Source organism: Phyllobates terribilis, unplaced genomic scaffold (assembly GCF_046119375.1).
Source record: "Phyllobates terribilis strain yellow unplaced genomic scaffold, ASM4611937v1 Scaffold_14__1_contigs__length_39327217, whole genome shotgun sequence".
In the NCBI taxonomy this organism is placed as follows: domain Eukaryota; kingdom Metazoa; phylum Chordata; class Amphibia; order Anura; family Dendrobatidae; genus Phyllobates; species Phyllobates terribilis.
This window is the reverse complement of record NW_027362774.1, coordinates 34395746-34417723: the sequence shown is the minus strand read 5'-3', so window position 1 is coordinate 34417723 and position 21978 is coordinate 34395746. Positions and strand designations below refer to the sequence as shown.

The 21978-nt window shown below is 58.3% G+C and overlaps 1 protein-coding gene across 4 annotated transcripts; it reads right to left on the bottom strand.

Annotated features, from left to right (window-relative positions):
- Positions 1 to 474: 474 nt before the first annotated feature.
- Positions 475 to 21129, bottom strand: WTIP (WT1 interacting protein). 4 transcript variants are annotated; one of them, XM_073659896.1, is made up of 8 exons: positions 19972 to 21129; positions 7591 to 7692; positions 6033 to 6100; positions 5178 to 5240; positions 4777 to 4907; positions 4427 to 4478; positions 3950 to 4018; positions 475 to 2507 (listed from the first exon to the last, which is right to left on the bottom strand). In XM_073659896.1, exons 1-8 carry the CDS (start codon positions 20954 to 20956, stop codon positions 2355 to 2357), a joined length of 1623 nt encoding a protein of 540 aa, XP_073515997.1. In that variant the 5' UTR covers positions 20957 to 21129; the 3' UTR covers positions 475 to 2354. The 4 variants fall into 4 exon arrangements, with proteins under 4 accessions (XP_073515997.1, XP_073516000.1, XP_073515998.1 ...); XM_073659899.1 differs by lacking the exon at positions 19972 to 21129 and adding an exon at positions 8006 to 8102; XM_073659897.1 differs by lacking the exon at positions 19972 to 21129 and adding an exon at positions 7924 to 8058.
- Positions 21130 to 21978: the final 849 nt, after the last annotated feature.

The following is a 21978-nucleotide window of genomic DNA, read 5'->3' as shown; positions in this document are numbered from 1 at the left end:
ACTGTGAAGACCCTAGAATATAAGACATATTTTCAGTTGTTTCACACTTTTTTGGTAAGTATATAATTCCACATGTGGTAATTCATAGTTTTGATGCCTTCAGTGTGAATGTACAATTTTCATAGTCAAGAAAATACAGAAAAACCTTTAAATGAGAAGGTGTGTCCAAACTTTTGGCCTGTACTGTATATATATATATACACACACACACATATATACAGCAGCAGATGTTGGGATTGATGGCAGCGTCGTCTCCGGAGATAACTGGCGGCTTCTTCCTGCGGGGGCGTCTGGGACTTCCGGTGTTTATGACGAGTCTCCTCCATCTGCTGCCGGGGGGGGGGGAAGCGAGATCGTGAGGAGAGAACAGGGAGTAGTGGCGGCTCCGTGCGGACATGCTGGGAGTTGTAGTCCTGTAATAATGCAGAGCCCCTGGTGGTGACTGTCAGAATTACAAGGAGACAATGAACAATGTAAACTACAAAAAGTGTTTATTGTAAAAAGCAGATTATAACAACTACGGTCCGAGCGTCTGTAACATTAAATAACTTATTACTGCTCCTCCGATAAATAATCTATGGTTCTCGCTTTTTTATTTCTTTTTTTTTTTTTTTAAATTTCTTAAACAATCATGAGAATTAAACACGGCGGATAATAAAATAACCACAATCGTCCTACGGGAGCTACGTATCCAAAGCAACAATTTATACAAAAATAGTTCAGCTAATCCCGCCGGTCGCGGCGGCGGCAACGACACACGGCGGCGACACACGCGGGGGCGGCGGCGGCTCCTAATCCGCTGGTCCAATAATAATAATAATAATAGAATAAAACGCAAAAACTATATTCTCTCAGAAAACGAAAATAGATTCTTAAAGGAAAAAAAACTTAATTTAAGTCACTTATATTCTACAGTTAAGACATTAGTTACAGTAGAACCATTCAGGACGCGGCAAACGCGGGGTTAAATACTGAGTTACGACAGCCGCAATTAACCATTGAGGCGCCGGCCGCATCTCACTGTAATAGCTGAGGTTCACCGACGTAATACACAAGGGAGGATGAGCGGGAACGGACGCCACGACGTCGCACCCCACCTCTATTCAGCCGACCGGCAGCTTGTACACGCTGCGGCGGAACAGTCTATGGCTGAGGCCACACCGTCGTCCGGTCTGCAGCAATTCCTACAATCCGGCATCTGATAATCCAGAAAGTCTGACGTTCCTGAGAGCGGAGGATGACGAGGCTCTTACCCTCCATGTCCCATGGATGCCGGATTAGAGGAACTGGGGCGGACCGCTCCTGCCGTCGTAGCTCTGCGGTATGAGGCGGCGGCGCGGCCGCGGTGACTAAGGCACTGAGCTGGTACAACATGGGGACATTCACATAGAGGTGATATATACAGAGTAGTCCGCAGCACGGCCCACAGTGATTCTACAGTGTTCATTCCAGTGTCAGGGACCTCATTAGATCGTAAGCTCTGCTGCCAAGATCAGCAATAAATAAGCTTGCGGGGTGGAGACGTCTACACCGTGTCATTTATGTCCCCCCGTCCTGTGACAGTCCAGCAATGGCGGCAGTGACCACCAGAGGAACGATGACTATTTGTATTGTAGATGTTGATGTGGGAGACGTAGGGTTAACCCCTCCTCCAGGGTGGCGGCTCTGCATGGGAGGGGCCAGTAAACGTCCATTTAGCCAATGAGGGGCCAGTACTGAGCAGCGCCCCCCCCCCCCCCCTCCGTTTTCCGCATAGATGATCTCATTGTGCCGGCCCGATCTGTGACATCATCGCAGCGCTGTGACATCATCGCTGGCTTGTCGGTGGTCACCAAAGCCACCATTCCCAGTAGTGTCCGCTGGTAACAAGGACTGGTAGGTGTGATACATCCCAGTGACTGTGGACACAACGCTGCAGCTCCTGACGCCCCCCGTACGTGGCCCCCCGTGGTGTCTGCGCCATCATAGCACGGGGTGCGTCTCTTCTCGCAGTCAGTGACATGCGGGGGGGGGGGGGGGGGCCTCCATGTCATCACTGAGTTGTTGTAAAGGGTTAAATCCTGGTGACGCCGATCAGACACGAGGGTTGCGGTTTATTCCTGGCGGTGGACGGTACGTTTGCCGAATGCGGCTCAGAGCACTCCCCTCCCCCACCGCAGACTGTCTGCCGGCCACAGAAGGGTTAATACGGGTTAAGTGCTAATTCTCACTAGGAGGCGCCGCGTCCCGGGACGAGCGGACAATAAATAATGGCGACGTCCGGCTCTGTGTAGAAATGTATGGCGGAGCGGCCCTCGTCTCTGCACTCCGGACCCCGCCAGGAGACAAGTCTCTTTCTCGGTGGTCTCCTGCGCTCACAGCTCGGTGACGTGCATGGGGTAGGTGGCCGGGTGCGGGGCAGCAAGGTTCACGCTGAGGCGTCTGATGTGGCAGCCGTGGCACAGGAGGTGGCCCTGCAGCGGGTAACAGCGGTGGCCCTCCTCGTCGTTCAGCTGCAGGTGACAGTCCTGCAGGAGAGAGGCCAGAGAAGGATCAGACGGGCGAGAGGACCCGGCCAGCTCACAGCGGGATCTCCATCATCGGCCATCCCAATGAGGCAAGGAAACCGCGGTGTGAACAGGGCCGTGCGGCAGAGACTCATAGGGCCTGCGGCTCCCACTATGACACCTGTCAATCACAGCGTCCTGGGTGGGGGAGGGGAGCCATGGACCCACAGTGAATCTACAATTATAAAGACTCATCATGATGGGCAAACCCCTCCTGTGTCTTTACCCTAAGGCTAGGCCATAAGTACAAGAACAGAGGTCCGAGACCCCCACCGATCAGCTGGATATAAGCCACGCTTTGTGCTCCGCGCACTGGCCGTTCTCGGTGCTGCAGCTCTGCGCACTGGCCGTTCTCGGTGCTGCAGCTCCGCGCACCGGCCGTTCTCGGTGCTGCAGCTCCGCGCACCGTGTAGTGGCCGTTCTCGGTACTGCAGCTCCGTGCACCGTGTAGTGGCCGTTCTCGGTACTGCAGCTCCGTGCACCGTGTAGTGGCCGTTCTCGGTACTGCAGCTCCGTGCACCGTGTAGTGGCCGTTCTCGGTACTGCAGCTCCGTGCACCGTGTAGTGGCCGTTCTCGGTACTGTAGCTCCGTGCACCGTGTAGTGGCCGTTCTCGGTACTGCAGCTCCGTGCACCGTGTAGTGGCCGTTCTCGATACTGCAGCTCCGTGCACCGTGTAGTGGCCGTTCTCGGTACTGCAGCTCCGTGCACCGTGTAGTGGCCGTTCTTGGTACTGCAGCTCCGTGCACCATGTAGTGGCCGTTCTCGGTACTGCAGCTCAGCTTCCATTCACTTGAAAAGGAGCTGCTGTACCAAGATCGGCCACTACCTGCTGTATGGCGCTGCCCTGAAACCAGCTGATCAGAGGGAACACCGGACCCCCAAATATAACATCAATATCTACGTAGTGGACGACCCCTGTAAAGGGCCGGCGCAGTCCTATGTAAATAAAGCTCTGCAGCTTTCTAAACGACTTTCGCCATCCACAATAGATGGACGGTGACAATGAAGAGAGGGGTCGGCCGGTGGAGGACCTGAGCCCGTTGCACCAGGGGAGACCTCCGCTACAGACCCCTCATGTGTCCATGCGGCCAAAACACGTGGGGACCGAGATAAATAACTGTGGACTAACATGCATGGACTGTTCCATCACCGCACACGACCGCTGCAGCCAATCACATTAATGCTGAGCCCAGTGACTGGTTACAGCGGTCATGTGCTGTGCACCATAGAAATCAATGGACAAGTGCAGAGCGACTCCTGGTGCAAAAAGCTTCATCAATCTGCCCAAAGCCCATTAGAAAGCTGGAGTGTCGCCTCCAGGAGTCCGCACCGGCCCTTTAATAAGGCTCTGCTGCAGGTGGCACAGGTGCGGGTGGTCTCGCCCGCGGCGCGGCCTCTTACCTCACAGTGATAACACTCCACGTGGTAATCTTTGTCCATGGAAACCACTCGGATCGTTTCCTCCGACCCCTGGAGAAGAAGTGAGAGCAGGTGAAGTGATGTCTGCCGTCACCCTGCGGGGGGTGCATTCCCGAAACCACACAGCGGGCACGCTCCGGCCTGTGCGGCCATCGCGGGTGGTGAAGGTCTGGACCCACGGTCACTATACCATCGTGTGAATAAGGACAAATAACGAGACGCTCGCACAGAGTCAGGCCACGCCGCGGGCCCCGTCCCCGGCAGTCAGGCCACGTACCCGAATCTTACCGCCAGTGAATAGAATCATCCAGAAGCTGAATACAATGTGTCAGGACAGGGCGAGATCTGTGCTGCACTGACACATTGTAACGATGTACTAGCTCAGCCAGGGAATCGTCTCCTTCACTGACAGCAAGCAGGGCTCTCGTACAGCGGGCAGCGGCATCGCTCGGACATTACCTGCGCGGGCAGGATCGGCTGGCTGCACGAGGCACATTTAGGGGCAAAAACTCTGAAAGAAGGAAATAATTACAATTAATTCCAAGAGCAACAGGAAGGGTTAACAATCAGCAGTATATACCGTATACCCGGCCAAAGCATTCATCCCAGAAAACAGGAGGAAAGGCATGAGACCGCTGTCTGTACTCAGCGGTGGCCGGGGGGTCTCACCCCTCCCATGTGGCCGGGGGGGGGGGGTCTCACCCCTCCCATGTGGCCGGCGGGTCTCACTCCTCCCATGTGGCCGCGGGTCTCACCCCTCCCATGTGGCCGCGGGTCTCACCCCTCCCATGTGGCCGGGGGTTTCTTACGTGTGATAATCTTTGACACAATAGATGTTGTTCTCCACGTCCACGGTGAAGGGGACGCCGTCCAGACACTCGTTACAGACCACGCAGCGGAAGCAGCCCGGATGGTACGACTTCCCCAGCGCTTGTAAGATCTGGAATACAGAGCGGAGGTCAGCGGCGCCCCCTGGTGGTGGTCAGGACAGCGGCCGGTCACTTTACGGTGAAGGAGACGACCTCATCAGTAACCGGTCGGACACCGACCCCGACAATGGTGGCAGCGGTGAGGGTGACAGCCGAGTGTCTGGAGACATCGGGCCCCGGCGGAGGAATGTGAGGGCGGACAAGACGCGCAGAGACGGCGAAGACTGACGGAGCTGACAGCGCACAGCAGCGCCCGGGTCACCTCTCCGCCAGATACTCACCATCTCCATGATGAGGTGTCCGCACACAAAACACTTGTCCGCCGTCTGCTGGAAGCCGGAGTACTGCAAGAAGAGGGAGCGGAGATCAGCGGCGCCAGGGTGGGAGGGGAGATCGGCGGCGCCAGGGTGGGAGGGGAGATCGGCGGAGCCAGGGTGGGAGGGGAGATCGGCGGCGCCAGGGTGGGAGGGGAGATCGGCGGCGCCAGGGTGGGAGGGGAGATCGGCGGCGCCAGGGTGGGAGGGGAGATCAGCGGAGCCAGGGTGGGAGAGAAGTGGCAACTGACATCACAAAAGCTTCAAGGCATCGTCTAGGATGACAGGACGGCCCGGCCGCCCACCAGCAGCGCCCCCTGCTGTCCAGACATCAGACTCCCGGACAGGGCAAGAAAAACAAAACGTCCCCTTCAATTATCATAAGAAAATTCTGCAACTTTACTCCCAGCTGCATCGCCGCTGACCTCCGTGCCGCACATGAGCCGCCATCTTGTTCTGAAATCCCGCGTCGCTGATTGGTCCGACCGCGGCCAATCAGCGACGCGGGATTTCCTGGACGGACAGACAGACAGGATAAGACAATTATATAGTAGATTTCAGAACTTTCCCAAATTCTTATGAAAAATATTCCCACAAACTGCATTGATCTACTGCACCCAATGTATTATATATTATATATATCGGTCCATTTTATACCGACTCCACGACTCACAGCCCTGCTCACAGCTGAGGGATTGTTACAGCTGTGTCCAGTCTTGAGCGTCCTCCCTGAGGACAGTATTCATGTGCTGCGAGATTCCCGTAATAGCAGGAGCGCAGTAATAGCAGGAGCGCAGTAATAGCAGCAGCACCAACACTCACCAGGAAATCCTCCTCACAGTAAACTTTCCCGTTGACGTTATAAAAGGCTTTACCGCGTAATCTTCTCCCTGCAAAATACAACATGGCGATAATGAGTCCACCGCTGATATATACGGTGCCGCCCCCCAAATTATGTATCCATCCTATCACTACTATATAATGTGCCGCCCTTCCCCTGTCCTCGATGCAGCCGCGTCCCTCTTCTGGCGCAGCCGTCCTCGGCGCAGCCGCGGCCCTCTTCCGGCGCAGCCGTCCTCGGCGCAGCCGCGGCCCTCTTCCGGCGCGGCCGCGGCCCTCTTCTGGCGCGGCCGTCCTCGGCGCGGCCGCGTCCCTCTTCTGGCGCGGCCGTCCTCGGCGCAGCCGCGTCCCACTTCTGGCGCAGCCGCGTCCCTCTTCTGGCGCAGCCGTCCTCGGTGCTGCGCTCATTTTGCAATCTGTTCACGTCTTAATGCACCAACAGAAAAAAAAGGGCAACTTCAGAGAGGACGGACCCCAGGAGACTGATGGGGGGAGTGCTCTGCCCAAGAAACTGGGTCAGGAATCCGCTGGGTGTTGTTGCTCCTCTGATCACAGAAGACGGTTCTGCAGCAGAGTGAAAGTCGCAACACTGCGGCCAATCAGACGCTGCGGCCAATCAGACGTCCGCCGGATACACTGTATCTACAAGAATGGCGGCAGTACAGGTGACCCATTCATAAGAAGTGAGATGTGGCATCATGGAGGCCGCAGGGTATAAATGATGGTGAGGACGGCATGTGGCCGGTGGGAGTAGTCTGACACGTCCTCCCTTGACATGATCCTCTGGGCTGTGGGACTACAAGTGCCAGCAGCACTCGAGGGGTGATGGGGATTCTCAGTGGGAGGGACGGGCGCTCGTCTCTGCTAAACTTTACGTTTCACCCTCTGACTCCGGAGTTTATACAATATCCTGTCCCACAGACGCGAAAATAGCTGATCCCCTCCCCCGACATCCATGTTTCCTGCCAAACTGCAGATGCGTCCAGGGTGATGACCCGGGTGAGACCCCGGGTGAGAGGGCGCCCGAAACACACCCCGCCGGAAAACACCCTCCGGACTGAGAGCAGCAGCGCAGTACGGAGCCGCTGCCTAAGAAGCTCCGCCATCTATTCCAGCGCCACGTTATACAGCCGCAGATAATAAACCTGCGCCCCACCACACGGCCTGAGCGCCGGGAAGGGGGGGTACAGCGGTGGCTGGAGCCCCGGGGGGGCTTAGGAGGGTGAGCAGCAGTGGCCGGAGCCTCGGGGGGGGGGGGGGGGCGCAGCGGTGGCCGGAGCCCCGGGGGGGGGGGTACGCAGCGGTGGCCGGAACCCCGGGGGGGCTTAGAAGGGTGGGCAGCAGTGGCCGGAGCCTCGGGGGGGGCGCAGCAGTGGCCGGAGCCTCGGGGGGGCGCAGCAGTGGCTGGTCGGCGCTCTCATGATGCAACATTCTGCCTCTTCCTAATACAAGAATGTTTCCAGTTACTGACAGCAAACAGTGATAGATGAACGCAGTCTATGGAGGAGCCCCCCGCCCCGAGAGCCCGCAGGGGTCTTACCGCACGAGCAGCAGGTGAAGCAGTTGGTGTGGAACAGGTTGCCCATGGCCTGGCACGCTTGGCTCGCCCCGTACACGCCCTTCCCACATTTGATACAAATACCTGAGAAAAGAAAGAGAAATCATCAAAAACTGCAACATTGCTGCAAAGAGACATCATGACCCCCGAGGAGAGGAGAGGGGGACGGCACACGAATAAACCCTAAAGTCTGCTCCACCTGTACATACCAGTCCTAGAATACACACCACATCATGTCTTATCCTCCAGTCACCTCCAGAGCTGCACTCACTATTCTGCTGCTACATGTGTCTTATCCTCCAGAGCTGCACTCACTATTCTGCTGTTATATTGTGTCTTATCCTCCAGAGCTGCAGTCACTATTCGGCTGTTCCATCATGTCTCATCCTCCAGTCACCTCCAGAGCTGCGGTCAGTATTCCCGTTCTCCCGCCCCCTATGGCGTCACCCGGTGGAGGTCTTGGTGCAGACGTGGAGCCGCCACCACTGGGTCAGATCTGTACTTGTCTTGGAATGTGATTATGGAAAAATGTGGGCGGAGACGGGCGATGGGGTGAGAGGGTTTGGGAAAATATTTTTGCAAACATTAACCGTTTCTGCTGGTATGAGGGGCCAAATTGGACTTTTTATGATCGGCCATGTTAGGGGCACTGCCCAACACGGGAGGCGGAAGCGCGAGCGGACGGTCAATGGTCTTAAAAGGGGAGAACAAGGCAGTCACACAGCTCGGCGGCCGAGACCCCCAGAGAACCCCGTGACACCAGACAGCGGCCCCTGACGGCGCACGGCACAGCGGCCCCTGACGGCGCACGGCACAGCGGCCCCTGACGGCGCACGGCACAGCGGCCCCTGACGGCGCACGGCACAGCGGCCCCTTGTTACAATGTATCAAGTCCGGATAATGTGTGAAGTAACCGGCTGCACAGAAACAATTGTCTGCACTGACAGCCGGCAGAGGCCCGACAGCCGGCAGAGGCCCGACAGAGGCTCGGCAGCCGGCAGAGGCCCGGCAGAGGCCCGGCAGAGGCCCGGCAGCCGGCAGAGGCCCGACAGAGGCCCGGCAGCCGGCAGAGGCCTGACAGCCGGCAGAGGCCCGGCAGCCGGCAGAGGCCCGACAGAGGCCCGGCAGCCGGCAGAGGCCCGGCAGCCGGCAGAGGCCCGACAGAGGCCCGACAGAGGCCCGACAGAGGCCCGACAGAGGCCCGACAGAGGCCCGACAGAGGCCCGACAGCCGGCAGAGGCCCGACAGCCGGCAGAGGCCCGACAGAGGTCCGGCAGCCGGCAGAGGCCCGACAGAGGTCCGGCAGCCGGCAGAGGCCCGACAGCGAAGATGCAGACACTTCACACAATGAACGACATCCAGAATCACAGCAGCCGGGGGACCTATACCCCTCCCCCACCCCACCCCCCGAACTACAGCACCCAGGTCCCAAATCATTTCAGTGTGACCCCGGCCCTGAGGGAGCAGAGTCCTGACAGACGGATGAAGAACTTACAATTGGCCCTTGGGGGCCCAAAGAAACAAAGTGCAGTTGAATGAAGAGGAAACCTGCCCCCAGACACAATGGGGGGAGGGGAATACAAATATGGCGGCAGAATCAACACATCAGACGAGAGACATCTCGATGGCGCGAGCGGAACGTCGGCCTCAGACCCTGACAAGTCCAGACGCGACAACGAGGAACCCCCCCCCATCTCCAGAAGACTCGGCGTCCCCTGTGCCCGCAGGTACTGACAGCAGGCCCGGACCCCCGCTCTGCCCCAAGACCACAAATCCCCACTTCACCACAGTTTGGGAATCTGTCGGCCTTCATTGCACCGTAAGGGCATGCTGACCGTTGTAGTTCTATACCAGCATCAGAGAGGAGGCGACGTCTGTGCATCTCCCCCACTAAGATGATGAGAGTTATCCTGACGGCTCGTGTCACAGAGAAAAGAAAGGTGACTGCATAATCCCGAGGGACCACCAAAGACGACTGCAGGGATCACTGTACCCACCGGGAACCCTGCACCACAACCACCATCATCCACAGGGCGTCACACTGACCCCAGCACATCCACCCTGGAGGGGATCACTGCACCACAACCACCATCATCCACAGGGCATCACACTGACCCCAGCATATCCACCCTGGAGGGGATCACTGCACCACAACCACCATCATCCACAGGGCGTCACAATGACCCCAGCACATCCACCCTGGAGGGGATCACTGCACCACAACCACCATCATCCACAGGGCGTCACAATGACCCCAGCACATCCACCCTGGAGGGGATCACTGCACCACAACCACCATCATCCACAGGGCGTCACACTGACCCCAGCACATCCACCCTGGAGGGGATCACTGCACCACAACCACCATCATCCACAGGGCGTCACACTGACCCCAGCACATCCACCCTGGAGGGGATCACTGCACCACAACCACCATCATCCACAGGGCGTCACACTGACCCCAGCACATCTACCCTGGAGGGGATCACTGCACCACAACCACCATCATCCACAGGGCGTCACACTGACCCCAGCACATCCACCCTGGAGGGGATCACTGCACCACAACCACCATCATCCACAGGGTTCACACAGACCCCAACACATCCACCCTGGAGGAGGATCACTGCACCACAACCACCATCATCCACAGGGCATCACACTGACCCCAGCACAACCACCCTGGAGGGGATCACTGCACCACTACCACCATCATCCACAGGGCGTCACACTGACCCCAGCACATCCACCCTGGAGGGGATCACAGCACCACAACCACCATCATCCACAGGGCGTCACACTGACCCCAGCACATCCACCCTGGAGGGGATCATTGCACCACAACCACCATCATCCACAGGGCGTCACACTGACCCCAGCACATCCACCCTGGAGGGGATCACTGCACCACAACCACCATCATCCACAGGGCGTCACACTGACCCCAGCACATCCACCCTGGAGGGGATCACAGCACCACAACCACCATCATCCACAGGGCGTCACACTGACCCCAGCACATCCACCCTGGAGGGGATCATTGCACCACAACCACCATCATCCACAGGGCGTCACACTGACCCCAGCACATCCACCCTGGAGGGGATCACTGCACCACAACCACCATCATCCACAGGGCGTCACACTGACCCCAGCACATCCACCCTGGAGGGGATCACTGCACCACAACCACCATCATCCACAGGGCTTCACACTGACCCCAGCACATCTACCCTGGAGGGGATCACTGCAGCACAACCACCATCATCCACAGGGCGTCACACTGACCCCAGCACATCCACCCTGGAGGGGATCACTGCACCACAACCACCATCATCCACAGGGTGTTACACTGACCCCAGCACATCCACCCTGGAGGGGATCACTGCACCACAACCACCATCATCCACAGGGTGTTACACTGACCCCAGCACATCCACCCTGGAGGGGATCACTGCACCACAACCACCATCATCCACAGGACGTCACACTGACCCCAGCACATCCACCCTGGAGGGGATCACTGCACCACAACCACCATCATCCACAGGGCATCACACTGACCCCAGCACATCCACCCTGGAGGGGAATCACTGCACCACAACCACCATCATCCACAGGGCATCACACTGACCCCAGCACATCCACCCTGGAGGGGATCAATGCACCACAACCACCATCATCCACAGGGCGTCACACTGACCCCAGCACATCCACCCTGGAGGGGATCACTGCACCACAACCACCATCATCCACAGGGCATCAAACTGACCCCAGCACATCCACCCTGGAGGGGATCACTGCACCACAACCACCATCATCCACAGGGCATCACACTGACCCCAACACATCCACCCTGGAGGGGATCACTGCACCACAACCACCATCATCCACAGGGCGTCACACTGACCCCAGCACATCCACCCTGGAGGGGATCACTGCACCACAACCACCATCATCCACAGGGCATCAAACTGACCCCAGCACATCCACCCTGGAGGGGATCACTGCACCACAACCACCATCATCCACAGGGCGTAACACTGACCCCAGCACATCCACCCTGGAGGGGATCACTGCACCACAACCACCATCATCCACAGGGCGTAACACTGACCCCAGCACATCCACCCTGGAGGGGATCACTGCACCACAACCACCATCATCCACAGGGCGTAACACTGACCCCAGCACATCCACCCTGGAGGGGATCACTGCACCACAACCACCATCATCCACAGGGCGTCACACTGACCCCAGCACATCCACCCTGGAGGGGATCACTGCACCACAACCACCATCATCCACAGGGCGTCACACTGACCCCAGCACATCCACCCTGGAGGGGATCACTGCACCACAACCACCATCATCCACAGGGCGTCACACGGACCCCAGCACATCCACCCTGGAGGGGATCACTGCACCACAGGGCATCAAACTGACCCCAGCACATCCACCCTGGAGGGGAATCACTGCACCACAACCACCATCATCCACAGGGCGTAACACTGACCCCAGCACATCCACCCTGGAGGGGATCACTGCACCACAACCACCATCATCCACAGGGCGTCACACTGACCCCAGCACATCCACCCTGGAGGGGATCACTGCACCACAACCACCATCATCCACAGGGCGTCACACTGACCCCAGCACATCCACCCTGGAGGGGATCACTGCACCACAACCACCATCATCCACAGGGCGTCACACGGACCCCAGCACATCCACCCTGGAGGGGATCACTGCACCACAACCACCATCATCCACAGGGCATCAAACTGACCCCAGCACATCCACCCTGGAGGGGATCACTGCACCACAACCACCATCATCCAAAGGGCATCACACTGACCCCAGCACATCCACCCTGGAGGGGATCACTGCACCACAACCACCATCATCCACAGGGCATCAAACTGACCCCAGCACATCCACCCTGGAGGGGATCACTGCACCACAACCACCATCATCCACAGGGCGTAACACTGACCCCAGCACATCCACCCTGGAGGGGATCACTGCACCACAACCACCATCATCCACAGGGCGTAACACTGACCCCAGCACATCCACCCTGGAGGGGATCACTGCACCACAACCACCATCATCCACAGGGCGTAACACTGACCCCAGCACATCCACCCTGGAGGGGATCACTGCACCACAACCACCATCATCCACAGGGCGTCACACTGACCCCAGCACATCCACCCTGGAGGGGATCACTGCACCACAACCACCATCATCCACAGGGCGTCACACTGACCCCAGCACATCCACCCTGGAGGGGATCACTGCACCACAACCACCATCATCCACAGGGCGTCACACGGACCCCAGCACATCCACCCTGGAGGGGATCACTGCACCACAGGGCATCAAACTGACCCCAGCACATCCACCCTGGAGGGGAATCACTGCACCACAACCACCATCATCCACAGGGCATCAAACTGACCCCAGCACATCCACCCTGGAGGGGATCACTGCACCACAACCACCATCATCCACAGGGCGTAACACTGACCCCAGCACATCCACCCTGGAGGGGATCACTGCACCACAACCACCATCATCCACAGGGCGTCACACTGACCCCAGCACATCCACCCTGGAGGGGATCACTGCACCACAACCACCATCATCCACAGGGCGTCACACTGACCCCAGCACATCCACCCTGGAGGGGATCACTGCACCACAACCACCATCATCCACAGGGCGTCACACGGACCCCAGCACATCCACCCTGGAGGGGATCACTGCACCACAACCACCATCATCCACAGGGCATCAAACTGACCCCAGCACATCCACCCTGGAGGGGATCACTGCACCACAACCACCATCATCCAAAGGGCATCACACTGACCCCAGCACATCCACCCTGGAGGGGGTCACAGCACCACAACCACCATCATCCACAGGGCGTCACACGGACCCCAGCACATCCACCCTGGAGGGGATCACTGCACCACAACCACCATCATCCACAGGGCGTCACACTGACCCCAACACATCCACCCTGGAGGGGATCACTGCACCACAACCACCATCATCCACAGGGCATCACACTGACCCCAGCACATCCACCCTGGAGGGGATCAATGCACCACAACCACCATCATCCACAGGGCATCACACTGACCCCAGCACATCCACCCTGGAGGGGATCACTGCACCACAACCACCATCATCCACAGGGCATCAAACTGACCCCAGCACATCCACCCTGGAGGGGATAACTGCACCACAGGGCATCAAACTGACCCCAGCACATCCACCCTGGAGGGGATCACTGCACCACAACCACCATCATCCACAGGGCGTCACACTGACCCCAGCACATCCACCCTGGAGGGGATCACTGCACCACAACCACCATCATCCACAGGGCATCACACTGACCCCAGCACATCCACCCTGGAGGGAATCACTGCACCACAACCACCATCATCCACAGGGCATCAAACTGACCCCAGCACATCCACCCTGGAGGGGATCACTGCACCACTACCACCATCATCCACAGGGCGTCACACTGACCCCAGCACATCCACCCTGGAGGGGATCACTGCACCACAACCACCATCATCCACAGGGCATCACACTGACCCCAGCACATCCACCCTGGAGGGGGTCACAGCACCACAACCACCATCATCCACAGGGCGTCACACTGACCCCAGCACATCCACCCTGGAGGGGATCACTGCACCACAACCACCATCATCCACAGGGCGTCACACTGACCCCAACACATCCACCCTGGAGGGGATCAATGCACCACAACCACCATCATCCACAGGGCATCACACTGACCCCAGCACATCCACCCTGGAGGGAATCACTGCACCACAACCACCATCATCCACAGGGCATCACACTGACCCCAGCACATCCACCCTGGAGGGGGTCACTGCACCACAACCACCATCATCCACAGGGCGTCACACTGACCCCAGCACATCCACCCTGGATGGGATCACTGCACCACAACCACCATCATCCACAGGGCGTCACACTGACCCCAGCATATCCACCCTGGAGGGGATCACTGCACCACAACCACCATCATCCACAGGGCGTCACACTGACCCCAGCACATCCACCCTGGAGGGGATCACTGCACCACAACCACCATCATCCACAGGGCATCAAACTGACCCCAGCACATCCACCCTGGAGGGGATCACTGCACCACAACCACCATCATCCACAGGGCGTCACACTGACCCCAGCACATCCACCCTGGAGGGGATCACTGCACCACAACCACCATCATCCACAGGGCGTCACACTGACCCCAGCACATCCACCCTGGAGGGGATCACTGCACCACAACCACCATCATCCACAGGGCGTCACACTGACCCCAGCACATCCACCCTGGAGGGGATCACTGCACCACAACCACCATCATCCACAGGGCGTCACATTGACCCCAGCACATCCACCCTGGAGGGGATCACTGCACCACAACCACCATCATCCACAGGGCGTCTCACTGACCCCAGCACATCCACCCTGGAGGGGATCACTGCACCACAACCACCATCATCCACAGGGCATCAAACTGACCCCAGCACATCCACCCTGGAGGGGATCACTGCACCACAACCACCATCATCTACATGGCGTCACACTGACCCCAGCACATCCACCCTGGAGGGGATCACTGCACCACAACCACCATCATCCACAGGGCGTCACACTGACCCCAGCACATCCACCATCATCCACAGGGCGTCACACTGACCCCAGCACATCCACCCTGGAGGGGATCACTGCACCACAACCACCATCATCCACAGGGCATCAAACTGACCCCAGCACATCCACCCTGGAGGGGATCACTGCACCACAACCACCATCATCCACAGGGCGTCACACTGACCCCAGCACATCCACCCTGGAGGGGATCACTGCACCACAACCACCATCATCCACAGGGCGTCACACTGACCCCAGCACATCCACCCTGGAGGGGATCACTGCACCACAACCACCATCATCCACAGGGCGTCACACTCACCCCAGCACATCCACCCTGGAGGGGATCACTGCACCACAACCACCATCATCCACAGGGCGTCACACTGACCCCAGCACATCCACCCTGGAGGGGATCATTGCACCACAACCACCATCATCCACAGGGCGTCACACTGACCCCAGCACATCCACCCTGGAGGGGATCACTGCACCACAACCACCATCATCCACAGGGCATCACACTGACCCCAGCACATCCACCCTGGAGGGGATCACTGCACCGCAACCACCATCATCCACAGGGCATCACACTGACCACAGCACATCCAGCTTGGAGGGGATCACTGCACCACAACCACCATCATCCACAGCGCGTCACACTGACCCCAGCACATCCAGCTTGGAGGGGATCACTGCACCACAACCACCATCATCCACAGGGCATCACACTGACCCCAGCACATCCACCCTGGAGGGGATCACTGCACCGCAACCACCATGATCCACAGGGCGTCACACTGACCCCAGCATATCCACCCTGGAGGGGGTCACTGCACCACAACCACCATCATCCACAGGGCGTCACACTGACCCCAGCACATCCACCCTGGAGGGGATCACTGCACCACAGGGCATCAAACTGACCCCAGCACATCCACCCTGGAGGGAATCACTGCACCACAACCACCATCATCCACAGGGCGTCACACTGACCCCAGCATATCCACCCTGGAGGGAATCACTGCACCACAACCACCAACAAGAATGATCTCAGCAAGCAGAGAATACAGACAGCGAGCGACCGGCCCTGGGGGGTCCGCAGTCTGTGACCCCCAGATACATACTCCTACAGGGACAGCAATACGCAGAAGCTACCCCCCTCCATACCTGGCCTGCGGTCGCTCAGGGGTTAATACCAAGGCCACTGTGGCTGGAATGCGATCACTGAGAATGTGGAACCTTTGTGTTTCAGCAGCTGAACAGCTCAATCCCCCCTCCCCCGACATCACAGAGCAGAGAACCCCGACCCCAAAACCAGCACCCTCATCATCAGTCCACCCCCTGTAGAGTGTAAGCTCTTATGGTCAGTGGGGTCCTCTCTCTCTCCTGTAGAGTGTAAGCTCTTATGGTCAGTGGGGTCCTCTTTCTCCTGTAGAGTGTAAGCTCTTATGGTCAGTGGGGTCCTCTCTATCCTGTAGAGTGTAAGCTCTTATGGTCAGTGGGGTCCTCTCTATCCTGTAGAGTGTAAGCTCTTATGGTCAGTGGGGTCCTCTCTATCCTGTAGAGTGTAAGCTCTTATGGTCAGTGGGGTCCTCTCTCTCCTGTAGAGTGTAAGCTCTTATGGTCAGTGGGATCCTCTCTCTCCTGTAGAGTGTAAGCTCTTATGGTCAGTGGGATCCTCTCTCTCCTGTAGAGTGTAAGCTCTTATGGTCAGTGGGATCCTCTCTCTCCTGTAGAGTGTAAGCTCTTATGGTCAGTGGGATCCTCTCTCTCCTGTAGAGTGTAAGCTCTTATGGTCAGTGGGATCCTCTCTCTCCTGTAGAGTGTAAGCTCTTATGGTCAGTGGGATCCTCTCTCTCCTGTAGAGTGTAAGCTCTTATGGTCAGTGGGATCCTCTCTCTCCTGTAGAGTGTAAGCTCTTATGGTCAGTGGGATCCTCTCTCTCCTGTAGAGTGTAAGCTCTTATGGTCAGTGGGATCCTCTCTCTCCTGTAGAGTGTAAGCTCTTATGGTCAGTGGGGTCCTCTCTCTCCTGTAGAGTGTAAGCTCTTATGGTCAGTGGGGTCCTCTCTCTCCTGTAGAGTGTAAGCTCTTATGGTCAGTGGGGTCCTCTCTCTCCTGTAGAGTGTAAGCTGTTATGGTCAGTGGGGTCCTCTCTATCCTGTAGAGTGTAAGCTGTTATGGTCAGTGGGGTCCTCTCTATCCTGTAGAGTGTAAGCTGTTATGGTCAGTGGGGTCCTCTCTATCCTGTAGAGTGTAAGCTGTTATGGTCAGTGGGGTCCTCTCTATCCTGTAGAGTGTAAGAAGTTATGGTCAGTGGGGTCCTCTCTATCCTGTAGAGTGTAAGCTGTTATGGTCAGTGGGGTCCTCTCTCTCCTGTAGAGTGTAAGCTCTTATGATCAGTGGGGTCCTCTCTGTCCTGTAGAGTGTAAGCTCTTATGATCAGTGGGGTCCTCTCTCTCCTGTAGAGTGTAAGCTCTTATGGTCAGTGGGGTCCTCTCTCTCCTGTAGAGTGTAAGCTCTTATGGTCAGTGGGATCCTCTCTCTCCTGTAGAGTGTAAGCTCTTATGGTCAGTGGGGTCCTCTCTGTCCTGTAGAGTGTAAGCTCTTATGATCAGTGGGGTCCTCTCTCTCCTGTAGAGTATAAGCTCTTATGGTCAGTGGGGTCCTCTCTCTCCTGTAGAGTATAAGCTCTTATGGTCAGTGGGGTCCTATTTCTCTCTCCTGTAGAGTGTAAGCTCTTATGGTCAGTGGGGTCCTATTTCTCTCTCCTGTAGAGTGTAAGCTCTTATGGTCAGTGGGTTCCTCTCTTTCTCCTGTAGAGTGTAAGCTCTTATGGTCAGTGGGGTCCTCTCTCTCCTGTAGAGTGTAAGCTCTTATGGTCAGTGGGTTCCTCTCTTTCTCCTGTAGAGTGTAAGCTCTTATGGTCAGTGGGGTCCTCTCTCTCCTGTAGAGTGTAAGCTCTTAAGGTCAGTGGGGTCCTCTCTCTCCTGTAGAGTGTAAGCTCTTATGGTCAGTGGGGTCCTCTCTCTCTCCTGTAGAGTGTAAGCTCTTATGGTCAGTGCAGTCCTCTCTCTCTCCTGTAGAGTGCAAGCTCTTATGGTCAGCGGGGTCCTCTCTCTCTCCTGTAGAGTGTAAGCTCTTATGGTCAGTGCAGTCCTCTCTCTCTCCTGTAGAGTGTAAGCTCATATGGTCAGTGGGGTCCTCTCTCTCCTGTAGAGTGTAAGCTCTTATGATCAGTGGGGTCCTCTCTCTCCTGTAGAGTGTAAGCTCTTATGGTCAGCGGGGTCCTCTCTCTCCTGTGGAGTGTAAGCTCTTATGGTCAGCGGGGTCCTCTCTCTCTCTATTGTAGAGTGTAAGCTCTTATGATCAGTGGGGTCCTCTCTCTCTCTCTCCTGTAGAGTGTAAGCTCTTATGGTCAGTGGGGTCCTCTCTCTCCTGTAGAGTGTAAGCTCTTATGGTCAATGGGGTCCTCTCTCTCTCTCTCCTGTAGAGTGTAAGCTCTTATGGTCAGTGGGGTCCTCTCTCTCTCCTGTAGAGTGTAAGCTCTTATGGTCAGTGGGGTCCTCTCTCTCCTGTAGAGTGTAAGCTCTTATGGTCAGTGGGGTCCTCTCTCTCTCCTGTAGAGTGTAAGCTCTTATGGTCAGTGCAGTCCTCTCTCTCTCCTGTAGAGTGTAAGCTCATATGGTCAGTGGGGTCCTCTCTCTCCTGTAGAGTGTAAGCTCTTATGGTCAGTGGGGTCCTCTCTCTCCTGTGGAGTGTAAGCTCTTATGGTCAGCGGGGTCCTCTCTCTCTCTCTTGTAGAGTGTAAGCTCTTATGATCAGTGGGGTCCTCTCTCTCTCTCTCCTGTAGAGTGTAAGCTCTTATGGTCAGTGGGGTCCTCTCTCTCTCCTGTAGAGTGTAAGCTCTTATGGTCAGTGGGGTCCTCTCTCTCTCCTGTAGAGTGTAAGCTCTTATGGTCAGTGGGGTCCTCTCTCTCCTGTAGAGTGTAAGCTCTTATGGTCAGTGGGGTCCTCTCTCTCTCCTGTAGAGTGTAAGCTCTTATGGTCAGTGCAGTCCTCTCTCTCTCCTGTAGAGTGTAAGCTCATATGGTCAGTGGGGTCCTCTCTCTCCTGTAGAGTGTAAGCTCTTATGGTCAGTGGGGTCCTCTCTCTCCTGTGGAGTGTAAGCTCTTATGGTCAGCGGGGTCCTCTCTCTCTCTCTTGTAGAGTGTAAGCTCTTATGATCAGTGGGGTCCTCTCTCTCTCTCTCCTGTAGAGTGGAAGCTCTTATGGTCAGTGGGGTCCTCTCTCTCCTGTAGAGTGTAAGCTCTTATGGTCAGTGGGGTCCTCTCTCTCTCTCCTGTACAGTGTTAGCTCTTATGGTCAGTGCAGTCCTCCTCAGTCCCGTCCTCCCCCCGCGGACCCTCCGTCCTCCTCCTCAGTCCTCCCCCCGAGGACCCTCCGTCCTCCTCCTCCGTCCTTCCCCCGCGGACCCTCCGTCCTCTTCTTCAGTCCCTCTTCCGTCCTCCTCCTCCCCACGCGGACACTTCGTCCTCCCCTCGTGGACCCTTCCTCCTCCTCTTCAGTACCCCTTCCGTCCTCCTCCTCCCTCCGCGGACCCTTAGTCCTCCTCCTCAGCCCCCCCCCGGGCTCTTACCGAAGTACTCCTTCTTCATGTGCATCTCCAGCTCCCGCTCCAGCTCCAGGGTCAGCGCTTCCAGCCTCCTCTCCGCCGGGCTGGGGCCGCTCTCCTTCCCGGGGGTCACCTGGTAGGGCAGCTTGAAGCGGTGCAGGGTGGCGGAGCCGCGGGCGGAGCTGTAGCCGTACGAGGCGGTGGCGAGCTCGGCCGTGAGCTGCTCGTGTCGGGGGGGAGACTGCGCCAGCAGCTTGTAGCCGCCGACCTCCGCGCCCTCCCCCGGCAGCAGCTTGTAGCCGCCGACCTCCGCGCCCTCCCCCGGCAGCAGCGGCAGCGCCTCTTCCTGCAGCCCCGGCGCCAGCATGGAGGAGCGGGGGGAGGGCCCCATGGAGCCGCGGGAGCTCCGGGAGCTGCGGGAGCTGTGGCTGGAGATGCTGGAGCGCGGGCTGGCCAGGGTGGCGGCGCGGCCGTCCTGCAGGCTGGAGCGGGGCCCCCCGCCGCCGCCGTCCGCCTCCCCGGGGCAGTAGCTGGAGCGCGGGCTGACGTGCCGCTGGTCGTAGCCCAGGCTGATGCCGCTGGTGCGGGCGCTGCTCGGCTTGGAGCCGCCGTCGTGCAGGCTGGCCCGCGGGCTCGATTGCTTGCTGGTGTCGCTGGCGGTGCTGGCGTAGCTGGAGCGGGGGGAGGGAGCCTCGTACTGGGCCAGGCTGCAGCGGGGGCTCGGCACCACCAGGCTGGAGCGGGGGCTGGACAGGCGGCCGAGCTCCGGACAGCCGGCGGGCGCGGTGCTGGAGCGGGGGCTGCCGCCGCTGCTGCCCCCGGGGTACATGCCCGGCCGGCCCGGGTAGCAGGGCAGCGCCACCTCCGCCTCCTGGCGGCTCCGGTACGGCTCGGCCGGGCAGTGGTAGTGCTGGAGGCCCGCGCCGCCTTTCAGCCTCCGGGGCCGGCCCTCCTCCAGGCACAGCTCGTCCATCAGCCGGCCCACGTCCTCCTCCGGGTACTGCTCCATGCTGGCAGGGGGGGAAGCTTCATCCCAGCCCGGGCTGCGAGGTGCGGGGCTCCGGGGGCGGCTGGGACCCCGCCAGGCGGAGGAGAGGGCAGGGGGGCGGACGGACTCTTTTCCTGCTGCCGCCGCTTCTCTTCTGTGTCTGCGGCTCCCGGAGAGGAATGTGCGGAGGGAGACGGCGGTGCTGCGGCTGGGAGGAATGTGCTGCGGCGGGATCACTGCGCCGGGAACTGAGTGCGGCCCCAGAGTGGGGAGACCCCGGACATGTCCCCCAATGTGTCACTGGGAGATCCTGAACATATCCCCCCAGAGAACAGTGAAGGGACCCCGGACATATCCCCTGACTGTGTGACAGGGAGACCCTGAACGTGTCCCCACAGAGAACAGTGAGGACCCCAGACAAATCACCCCAGAGAGCAGTGAGGACCCCGGACATGTCCCCCAATGTGTCACTGGGAGATCCTAAACATATCCCCCCAGAGAACAGTGAGGGGACCCCGGAGATATCCCCTCACTGTGTGACCAGGAGACCATGGACATGTCCCCACAGAGCACAGTGAAGACCCCAGACAAGTCACCATAGAGAGCAGTGAGGACCCTGGACATGTCACCCCAGAGAGCAGTGAGGACCCCGGACATGTCCCCACAGAGCACAGTGAAGACCCCAGACATGTCACCATAGAGAGCAGTGAGGACCCCGGACATGTCCCCACAGAGCACAGTGAAGACCCCAGACAAGTCACCATAGAGAGCAGTGAGGACCCTGGACATGTCACCCCAGAGAGCAGTGAGGACCCCGGACATGTCACCATAGAGAGCAGTGAGGACCCCGGACATGTCACCATAGAGAGCAGTGACGACCCCGGACATGTCACCCCAGAGAGCAGTGAGGACCCCGGACATGTCACCCCACAGAGCAGTGAGGACCCTGGACATGTCACCCCAGAGAGCAGTGAGGACCCTGGACATGTCACCCCAGAGAGCAGTGAGGACCCCGGACATGTCACCATAGAGAGCAGTGAGGA

Coding starts and splice junctions, on each gene's coding strand:
- WTIP (XM_073659896.1), bottom strand. CDS start 20,956: ATGGAGCAGTACCCGGAGGAGGACGTGGGCCGGCTGATGGACGAGCTG. Junction 7,693..19,971: donor CATGAAGAAGGAGTACTTCG/GTAAGAGCCCGG, acceptor TTCTTTTCTCAG/GTATTTGTATCAAATGTGGG. Junction 5,241..6,032: donor ACTGTGAGGAGGATTTCCTG/GTGAGTGTTGGT, acceptor CTCTTCTTGCAG/TACTCCGGCTTCCAGCAGAC.